This window comes from Meleagris gallopavo, chromosome 8 (assembly GCF_000146605.3).
Source record: "Meleagris gallopavo isolate NT-WF06-2002-E0010 breed Aviagen turkey brand Nicholas breeding stock chromosome 8, Turkey_5.1, whole genome shotgun sequence".
NCBI classification, from domain to species: Eukaryota; Metazoa; Chordata; class Aves; order Galliformes; family Phasianidae; genus Meleagris; species Meleagris gallopavo.
The window spans coordinates 18,110,260-18,121,523 of record NC_015018.2 but is presented as its reverse complement, the minus strand read 5'-3'; the positions used below and the strand labels follow the sequence as shown (position 1 = coordinate 18,121,523).

General features: G+C 39.2%; 1 protein-coding gene across 1 annotated transcript in view; it reads left to right on the top strand.

Moving 5' to 3' along the window:
• Nucleotides 1-1,799: 1,799 nt before the first annotated feature.
• Nucleotides 1,800-11,264, top strand: part of DRGX (dorsal root ganglia homeobox) — a 29,451-nt gene continuing 19,986 nt past the window's right edge. Inside the window, exons 1-3 of the mRNA XM_031554576.1 lie at nt 1,800-1,876; nt 9,081-9,201; nt 9,977-10,071. Of these exons, the coding sequence (XP_031410436.1) occupies nt 1,800-1,876; nt 9,081-9,201; nt 9,977-10,071 (293 nt within the window). The remainder of the gene's footprint in view (nt 1,877-9,080; nt 9,202-9,976; nt 10,072-11,264) is intronic.

Here is an 11,264-nt window from a genome sequence, read left to right as displayed (position 1 = left end):
ATGAGATTTATTTTTAAAAAATTAAAAAAATACAGGAAAAATATTTATGTACATTTTTTTTTCTGTACATACCAATGTCTGTAATTAAGAAATGTATTTTATTTAAAACTCAAACACTTCAAGTATATTAATTTAATCTGTAATAAAAACACGACTTAGGAAATAAATGTATGTAATGTAACATTACTGTTTTCTTTCTGTGCTGTATTTGAGCTACCTTCCCAAAGTTACGATTCAAATACTTTGCCAAAAGAGCGGACATTCACAGTAGTTTCAATGGACAATGAATCAAAGCCTCTGACTCCATGAATGAATATAACAGACAAGCAGAGTTGATGCCGAGGCTCTATTCCTCCAAGCAGGGGGAAACAGGTTGTGACGAGGTTCCTGTATTTCCATCCAGTAGACCACAGGGAGAACTGTGTATATATGAACCTGTTCAGTACAGGTACTCCAGCACATCTTCAAGTTTCAGAACTGCAGTATGTGCCCAATGTGACAGAACAAATGTGTTCATCTTTTCTATAGAACAACCCCTGATTGCTATGCTAATCATACTTCCATGTGTTCAGAATTCCTATACAAATGTCCTAAATCCTCCCAGGTAAGATTTCTGTGTAGGATGAACAAAATAAATAAATAAAAATAAAAGAAGTTTATAGTCAGCATGGTAAGATGGAGTGAAAGTGTGGTGGCAGGCTGGTGCTAACTGCTGCATTAGCCACTCGCAGCCATTTGGATTCAGAGCCAGTGGCAAAAGGAGCTTGGAAAGAGAAAAGGATCATAACATCACTTTACTGGTTTATTGCCTGGCTTGCTGTTTTGCATTATTTTCCTTTCATCACACAAATGTTTGTGGCATTTTAAGTCCATAGGAACCGCACCTTGTTTAGTGAGAGTCCAGACAGGTGATTTCAGCTGATGTTGTCTATGCTTGTTTTAGTAGGGATGTTAAGAACTGAAGCCAGCAGTTTTCATTGCCAACTAACACTGGAAGAAGGACTGCCTTTGGAACAGACTGGTGGAGGCAACTTCTGCATGCAACATACTCCAGTCTTCTGTCTGTAGCACGATGAATGGTTCTAGAACCATCAGCTGTGTATCAGCTGCATCTTTCACTGTGCAACTCAGATAATTATCCTTTTATTTATTTTTTTAGCTACCTTATTGTTTTAGATGACAGGAAAAGAGAGTATTTTTCCTTTGAAAACCAGATAAACTTAGTAAGTAATACTGAATATTAGTAAACACAGTGCTGCACCAAAATTGGTGAAATATGCACAGTCAAGCTAGGAGCACTCTGTAGTTTTGCACACATTAAATTATTATTTTTTTCTGCGCCACTCAACATAGTCTCATTATGCCCCATTAAACCCTGATAATTAAAAGAAAATATATTGGAATTGTTTATCCTGGACTTTGTAAGGAAATGAGGTTCATAATAATGCCAAGGGAAAAAATTTACACTGCACCAGAACTTGTAATTAGAATAACAATTAAGCATAAGTATGCTCCTGTTTTATATATATATATAAATATATATATATATTTAATAAAGGTGCATTTTCTTGCTATTTGTTTATTGAAATAAATAAGAATTCCAGAATAAGGAATGCTACAATTTGGAACTTTGGTTTTATCTGAACACGGCACATTTAGATGGGATGCCAAAAAGCAACAGCTATGGTTTTGAAAGGAATATAGGCAGACTTCAGAATGGATAGTCTAGAAAACAACTGGTGGCACAAGATGGGATTGTTATTTTGTATTACATTGCAAAACACTAGGAAAGAGCATGAATGGCAGCAAATCACCCTGTGATAAACACTGAGTATTCCACAGAGGATGGTCTGGATTTGGAACTAAAGAGGCTCAGGTAAGTGAGGTGCATGCAGTCACATCATGTTGGCTATTGTGTGGTGGGAGAGCACCAAGCCTGGCCCAGTTACCTCTGCAGCAGGATATTAGTGGGCTCTGGGTATGCTGTAGGGAGAACACAGACCCATGAGAGATGAGTTTCTGTTGTCTCCCATTTGTAGAATCTTTTGTCTTACAAAGAGTTACTGAGGTGCTTCTGTCATGAGATGTAGAGAAAGGAGCTTCTTGGCACTGAAGCATGGGAAGTGTCCTGGGAATGTTTGGTGACTGGTGAGGCAGAAGGGATTGGCAGGGAGGAACAGGTTGGGGATGATTCCCTTTGAGGGAGAAGAGGTTGTAGCAAGGGGGATCAGATAGAACAATAGGTAATGGCCTTAGGTTACACCAAGGGAGGTTCAGGCTAGATATTAGGAAAAATTTCTTCTCAGAAAGACTGGTGATATACTGGCACAGGCTGCCCAGGGAGGTGGTGGTGGTGTCACTGTCCCTGGAGGTGCTCAAGAACCATATAGATGTGGCACTGAAGTGCATGATTAGTGGGCATGCTGGGTATGTGTTGATGATTGGACAACATGATCTTAGTGGTCTTTTCCAATGTAATGATCTGTAATTCTATGATAACTGAAATGTTCCTGGCCCAAAGAAGCTGGAGCACAGCGGTGCTGTAAGCAGTTGGAAGGCCTCTGCTCTGCATCCTGTTAGGAATGCTCTGATTTGTCTCTACTTCGCCTGGGGTGTGCACAATGGGGTCATTCTCTTGTAAGAAGAGTGGCATTCATGTGCTTTACTGAAAAGATCTGTGGAAGATAGCATTTGGTTCAGAGCCAGGGAGCTTCCCTCCTGTAAGGAGAGGAGCTGGGTTCCTGGGCTTTGACCTTTCAGATCGCTTCCCATCCTTTAAGATTGCATCTACTTTCATTTGTAAAGATACACGAGTGTTTTACATGTGGACTCTTACACACAACCACGGGCATATGTATTCTTGTTTGCCTTCCTTCTGCTTCATCCCAGACTGCTTCTCAAAGGACTACTTATTTGCAACTGAGGTGGGTGCTCCAGGCTAAGCTGTGAACGTCGCCACATCCAGGGAATGCATTTCAATGGCCTCATACACAAATATGTCACACCTCGGCCACTTTTTCCTTCTGGTGCTCGGTATAGCTCACCTTCAAGGAGAGCAGTTAGTAGGTGTGAACTGATCTGTGGTGAATGAGACAATTGTGCCTTACAGCTAATTGCATGTTTTCTTCCTCCCTACTGGATTCATTGCTAGAAGCCATTCAGAGAATAAGAGAGACTGCTAACTTCTTGTTGTCGTGTGGATATGTGCAGTTATAGAATTCACGCAGATACTAACTGCCCTAATTCAGAGCTAGATTACAGCCTGTTTTCATTCTGGTAAACAAAAACTGAGTTTTGCCTGTAAGTGGGAAAATGACCTGTTTCTGAGAAACAATTGACCTTTAACTGAAACTGTGATTTGGTGATGCTGTAAATCCAGACCACGTGACAAAAAGCAGTGCTGTAGCGTAAGTCCCAGTATAGTGGTTCAGATCTGCTCTCAAAAATCTTGCTTAGTTAACGTTGAGCTATCAGGTTAAACAGAGTTATCAGGCAGCATAAAGCCAGTATCAGTGGTTGCAGGTCAGCATAGATTCTGTTTTGCATCATCCACTTGGCTTGAAAGGAATCAGCTGTTCTCTCTGAAGAGGAAGACTTAGTATTTGTTGAACTCCACATGGTACTTGTATTTTTACCATGTAAATAACTTTACATTTCCAAAATGTGGTATTTAGTATTAGCACTGGGCTTTGACAGAGCTTTTCTTTTTCTTCTTCTTCTCCTTCTTCATTTTTTTAATATATTTTTTAATACTTGTTAAAAATATATATATATCAAAACTTCACATTTATTTTAAGGCTGTGGCAATGCAGAATCTTTCCTAAATTCTCTAGACTCTGTAGAAACCCACTGTTCCTGAGTGAACCTATTTACATTTACGTAATACGGTGGAGATTTCAAACAGGTTGGCTTGATAATTGCCTGGATCATGAAATCAAAGTAGTTAGTTTATTTTCATAAAGTATTGTTCAATTATGCAACATATTGTTATCTAGTTTTCTGATGGAAAATACATCAGCAAATAACTAACACATACATATTGCTTTGGAGATTTCTTGAAGACTCCTAGGGTCCTTTCACCCAGAAAACAATAATATCTTGTTTCCAAATATCACTAAACAGTTATTATTGCAATCTTTCTAACTCATGGGGGTACATTTTGAGAGGTGCTGCATTTTCAGCCCTAATTTTGCAATCTGATAGTCTTAGAGCTGAACCACAAGTCTAACTCTCAGCCAATACCACCCTTGCAGTCACCAAGTGAAGTTTCCAAATTGTTTTGAGACCTTCAGGAGCCCCGCACTGCTGTGTGGATGGGAGTCATATGCTGCACGTAGTTGCCATTTTCAGTTGCCCACCAGCTCCATCCCCTGGAGGATGCTGCAGCCACTGATTCTTTGCGTATGGTCTGCAGCCATCAAAGTTCCCCTCTGGTTCTTCTTAGTGAATAATTTCAAAAGTTTTACTATTTTTTGAACAAAATGTCCAAAGGATGTGGTTTTCTTCCTTTCTTCCTTTTTTCCTTCTCCTGCAAACAGCTTCATTGTTCACAGATCAACATTTAATCTTTATAGAGGGAAATAAGTAAAATGTTCTGACCAAGCTTCTTCTTGATCTGGTTTGAAAGAAATTTGCATTCTAAGATTTGAAACTGAAACTGAAATCCAATGTAGAAGTGAAGTTTGAAAATATAAATATTTGTCCAAGGACAGGCTGAAAAAACAGATTAAAATTAAAATAAATAAGTAAGTGATGTCTTTGGACATTGCAAACTCTAGATAAATTCTAGAGGATGCCAACAGTTCTCTGCTCCTACTCAGCCAAGTATAAGAAAACTAATTAACAGCAGAACTATGGCCTTTCCATTTCTCCTGCTGTTTCTCAGATGACGGCTCATGCAATTATCTCTTGTTTCTTGAGCAAGACCAACCTTAGGTTCAAGAAGTCCATCAGTGTTTCAGAGCTCCATGCTCGTCAAGGCAATCCAACCTTTCCTTTTTCACCACTCAGTGCCATGAGATTGGCATGTTTTTGCTCAACTTCTTTGAGCTATTTCATCATAAATAAGCCTAGAAATTAGTTTATGCATCTTCTACTGTTAAGTAAGCAACCTCACCAGTACCAAAACCTGTGATAACCTGTTCCTGTTCGAAGCCCGGTCTGAAGCATTTCAAACTTACTTCTTCTGACGACCAAATGCTATGAAGTGCCTGAAACAGTGATAGGACCTGAATTTTAAGGTAAGAAATAGGAACAGAAGACACAGGAAGTTATAAAGAGAGGATTTGGTGGTTGTGGTTTATGAGAAAGATAAGGTTAATAAAACTAGAGTTGAAAGGTGGCATGGATAGTTTTTCCAGTTGAATTTCTTTTAGAAAGCTCTGCAAATCTGGCTTCTAAATTTTCCATGGCCCTGCACTGCCTTATTCTTTAGCTCAAAGAATGAATTATGATTTCCTCCTTTCCTTCATTCATGTAATATTCAGCTTGTTTAAATGGTTCTATCTCATTCTCTAAATCAACAAATCTCTGAACATCAGTGAACACCATTATCAGTGTTGTTTCAGCAATGCCTTTCATTAGAAATACTCTAGTGCAGAGCATCCAGATCTTGGAAATATCTCCAGAGGGATTTGAATAGAGAAAAGCATAGTTCCAGTTTCCCATCAAATCAAATACTAAAAGACAGAGCACGAATGAAATTGGCTTGAACTTAAGAATGCTTAGAAGTATAAGCAAAAACACTGAGGGGATGCTACATATAAAATGTTACACATCAAAAGAAGAAGAAAAAGGGGGAAAAGAAAATTTAATGCTGCCCTTGTGCTATTTCTGAATAAGCAAAAGGGTTTATCTTGTTGGCAATGAGAAAAAGTTTTGGTTTTATCCCATCTGATGAAAAGTCCACAACAGCACCAAAATACCTATCTAAGCACCATTAACATAGTGTAGACCATCTCCATACTCAAGTGGAGATCCAGGGCCAGGTTATTCTGCCAGAAATCAAATTACCTTGCCTTGTTCACACAAGATGTGATGTAGAAGTAGAGACCCCACATCTCTGCAAACAGTGAGCCATTTTCAGGGTTTCTGAAGTCACGTATAATTTCTTGGCAATAGTCAGCATCTTTGAAAATCATGTCATTCTTTTACAGCTCAATGTGGATAAGGAGCCTAGACTTAGACAGATCTACCTGAGAATATTATATTCTTGTTTCTAAATATGCTCCTTTAAAACAAAGCAGATTAAATAATTGTATTAGTGATATATATTTCAAGGGCCAGTTCCTTCCAAGCTTCTGGAAAACTCCAAATAAACTGTCAAGTCTATGGTAAAATAAGGGCCACACAAATAGAGTGAAAACTTAAATCTGAGTTATAATATGTCTTTCAGTTTTTAACTTTAGCTTTCTACAGCTTTCTATCTTCTATGCAGTCTGTGTGCTTTATGGACAGTAGGAAGTCATTTCTCCACCTTTGACCAAGGTATGTAGTATCAATAATTGTGTCACTCATATTTATGTAAAATCTGTAATATTTTCAAAAAACGATAGATTCTGGCAAATTAGAGCAGGAGTTTCTAGATATATATATATGAAGATAAAGTCAAATGATTAAGATATTGGCTTATCTACTCTAGGTCCACTGCTCTCTTCTGCTGTAGTTGTTCATTATAGACAGCTTGAGGAAATTGTCAGCTTTTCTGTGCCTAATTTTCCTACCTCCAAGTAATGCTACTAATTTTTCTCACTCTCATAGCTACTCCCTTGGAAGTGTCTTCTCACAAATCCTGTTTGGAAGACTCATTTTAGTGGGAAAGAGCACTGACATCTTCACTTCAAAAATAATAATAAAACCAACAAAACCCAAATGCAACATAAAGTCCCCCTGAAAATCAGTGTTATTATGCATCAACAAATCCTGGCATAGTTCTGGCCTGAAATGAGTCATTTCAAATGGTAACAAGTGCAGGGAACGAACACAGGCTCTGTGAAAGTGCAGCCCCATGTAGAGAAATGTTGCCCTTGGAGTAGCCTCCTGGCAGACAACTGTCCTGTGCTTCTATGGGTGCCATAGGGTATCTTATTCTCCATGGAATGGGAAGGCCAAGTGTGGTTTACGGGCTGTCATCTGCATGCTCATACAGTGCTGGCTATGGGTTACAGTTCTGTGCATCTTTGAAAGGCAGTACAAAGTTCTTTCAGACATGGTCACAGTATGGAAGAGGCAGAGTTGAGAGAAGGTGTTTAAGGTGGTTGTGATCTGCGTTGAACGAGTGTGGTACCTGTGGAGACAAAAGATGCTGTAGTATCTGGCCTGGCACACTTGAATAACTTATCAGTGGTAAGGAATTTCAGCCAATATCCTTCCCCTCTGATCCACTTCCTCTGCTACTTCCTGAAATTTCTGTCCAAGTCCACTGATCGCCTAGTCACTGCACAGGCTTTGATTAGAGAATTTCCTCTTCTGTATTACATGCTCTTATATATAAGGATCATGTAATTTCAGTGCAGGCAGCAGCTTCCAAATAAGAAAAAATAAATACATTATAGGCACTTCTCATTAGAGAATAAATGAAGAAGAAAAAAAGCTTACTTCATTGTAAGTGGGACAAGGAACATAACAGTTGAATTACAAAAATGCATTTGCCTTTTGTTTTAAACCTGCTGTAGCTAGTATAACCAACGCACACAGTTTGGTGTAATTGCTGCTTTCCAGCTTGGCCTAATTGATGCTCTGATTTGCAGTCACCTAGCTCTGTGAGCCCATGTTTCATTACATTTTACCCTTGCTCCCGAAATCCTAAAATCCCCATGGGGAGAAATAGATTACAGCAATGCAGAGCTTTTGTGTGTGAACTGACAATTCTTTCTCCCCTATACTTTTCTTCACCACATAGGATCAGTGAAAACATAGTAGGTTGATGAAGGGAAATATCTGTTATATACAAATGCTCCTTATTTAGGCAAACATAACTCCTTTTGAACTCAGTAGGAGTTTAAGTAAAACTCCGAATTAAAACTGCAGTGGTATAAAATCAGCTCAGAGATATTTTAATAACCTAATTGGGATGTTTATACTGCAAAATTGTGTTACTCAGTCTGTACTCATAATTAGAAAGAAAAAGTTCTTTGCTGAAGAATGTGTCAGTATTTTCTATGAAAAATGATCTAAATAAAACCATTTTAAACATGGAAATCTCATAGTTTTAACTTTAAATAGGGATTCCAGTCATAGTTTTTTAAAAAATAACAACAACAACAAAAAAACCCTCTAATGTCTCCTGCAGCTTAGATTTCGAACACGTCACATTCTTCATTAAAGCAATCATTGTTAAAACAGAGGGACATAAAGCAACATAGGATTTATTCCTTCATTAAACTGATGATCCGTATATGAAGCCAATTAACATTATGAGTCTGGTGAACATCAAGTGTAAAGAGGTTACAGAAAATTAAAAGCAGTCACCTTGGTCTTTAGATAAAGAAAGAACACTTTTACATTATAAATTATAAGAGTGTCCAAGCGGGACAAATCGGCAAATTTGGTTAATTGGAAAATACATTTTACTGCACATGAATTAGGGTAAAATAACCTTTTAGCTGTTAGTCTTTTTTTTGTGGTCAGGTATTGAGAATCATGGGAAAGGAGGTGTTTGGACATGAAAAGACAAGAGAGCCACTTCATCAACTCTGATTCAGTCAGACTTTCTTGAGTTTTACAAATGATCCTCTCAAAGCTGAGGTCTCTCAAGGTAGATGTCAATTCAGTTACGTTACTTGTCAGTTCAGTCCAAGGTTTTACCATCACAGTAGAAAAATTAGAAGAGATGTGTTTGTCTGTGCAGCATGGAAACAGTCTTGCTTTAAGACAGATGGAATCAGCAAAATGTCTGTTCTGAATTGTATTGTATTTATTTGTATTACTTGGACTTTTATTTGCAGACTCGTTATCTGATATTGTCCATAAGGATGATGATGATAGTAAGTGTGAATGTGTGTGACAGACTTTAACAACTTTGCACAGAAAGGGATTTTTTGCTGAAATAACTCAACTCTGTATGTTATTTCATGCTTCAGATTGTTTTTAATGCTGGACTTCTGTACCAGACGAGAGGAGGTACAGGAGAAATGCCATCCCATGAACCGCCGCAATTTCCTCATCATTTTCCGGGAGTCCCAACTTCGCAGGCAAGCATCTGTAAAAGGAAGGCACGGAGAGACGTAGGAACAGCGCTGACAGCAGTCTTGCTTACGGGGAAAGGAGTGACCCCGCGCTTCTCCCGGCACGACGCGCCGGAAGCACCTAGCCGGGCAATGCCGGGAGGGATGCGGAGCTCTCCGTGGTGCTGAAGCGCGCCCCTGGGTTCGGTTCGCCGGAGGACAGCACGCAAGACTCCCTAGCTTTAACTTTTAATTATGTCAACCCCACGTCTCGCGCATTAAAATTAAACAGACACCAAACTGGCGAGGATTGGGGGATTATATATTACTTAGTTATCTGCTTGTTTTGCAGCTGCTACTCCTTGGGAGAAAGTTGAGCCAACCATTTCGCGGTCATACCGCTTCTATTCAAAAAGCAGCGATTTGGAGCACTTCCCCCTCCTCCATTTCACCCTCTATGCCCCCCGTAATACGCTGAACTTGAAAGGTTCAAACTGCTGGAGAAAGTGAGTCTTGGAGCCAAAAGAGCGATGCAGACCCCTGACTAGAGTGAGGCCTTAGAGTGCCATAATGAAGTTATTATTATTTTATTAAGGGTTCTTAAGATAAAACACTTTCACTCTCTCTCCAACGCCAGAGAGAAGAAAGGATAAGGCACATCTGTCTCCACGCAAAGGGATCCCACGGTACCGACCCTGTGTGGATTTTAAAATTCAGGATGCAGATGCTGGTAGGGAAGATACAGACAAGTACCTCTGGGTTATGTTTTCTTTTAAGGTTAATTGACCTAAAGTGTATGTGGCTTTTTTAAGGAGTGCATTCGGATTCAGAACATTGTTCTTGCATGGTGCTGTAAAAGCCAACTCGATTCATGGTATACGTTGCTGTTCAGAGACTTGCCTGGATGGTAAGTCAATAATGTTTGCTGTCAAACAGCAATTTCCTTAAAAGCCTCTGTGTATGTGTATACATATAAACATATTTATATATAAACATGCATGTCTGTAGCTTTCTAAATCTTTCACCAGTATGAGAAAATTCTAGGTGAATGGATAAGATGATGTTTGGATCTCTGATTTTGCCTTGCTTTGCTAAAATGATACAATACTAAAACATTATTACAGCTTGAATATACATTAGGGGAATTTCTGCAGCTACATCTAGTGTGAAAGGCAGATAGAGCAGGTGATATTTCTAAAGCTTATTAGTATTTATTTAATGAGATCACATATTCAGAATAACTTTCCAAAGACATTTTCTCTCTAAAATCTCTTTCTATTTCTGCACCTGTATCATCTGTATCTTCTTTGCTCTGGTATGAACGTGCTACATCTTCAAACTCCCATCAGATCTAAAAGAGCCTGTGTAGATTTGCTCGCCCTTCCTGTACAGAACATTACAATGTTTATGAAATATTAAATTTGTGTAGTCTGCCGGAGAAGCAATTGTTCCAAAATAAAATCAGCAGTCTAGACGAAACATAGACACCAGAACTTATCAACAGTTGTCTGACTTACATCTTCTGATGCATCTTGAGTGGGTCATAATACCAACTTTATTTTCAGTGGTGCATAAATTAATTACACGCATTTAATAACCAAAATATCATTATATTCCCCCTTTAATATCATAAAGGCTTTACGCCAGGGAAGCACTTAATGTGCAGGGGGCCATAACAGGCTATTATCCTTGTGTAATGCTATTACAGAACCAATTATGTGCCATTATACTTGCTTTTTTTGCAGTTTATGTGATTTGATCCAATCCCGCGTCCCTGACTTGAAAATTTCATCTGGGTACTTTAAAGTCTAATTTTCACCCGGGCTGAGGCAAGGGCCATCTCTCTCCGCTGATACTATGTCTCGGATGCATTTTAAAAGTAATTGCAAAGGGTCCCGACGCATATCATTTGCAGACGGGAAGCGAGCATAAATCCAGAGACCCCTCGCTGTGAACAAAATCAAACTTTGCTGCGGTACGATCGCTTGGAAAGGCGAGGCGTGTGCAGAGCGGCCCCCCAAAACCCAGCCGACGGCAATTAGCAGCCGCTTTGTCAGCGGGTCCGGGCGGCGGGAACGGCTCGGCACAGCTCGGCACGGC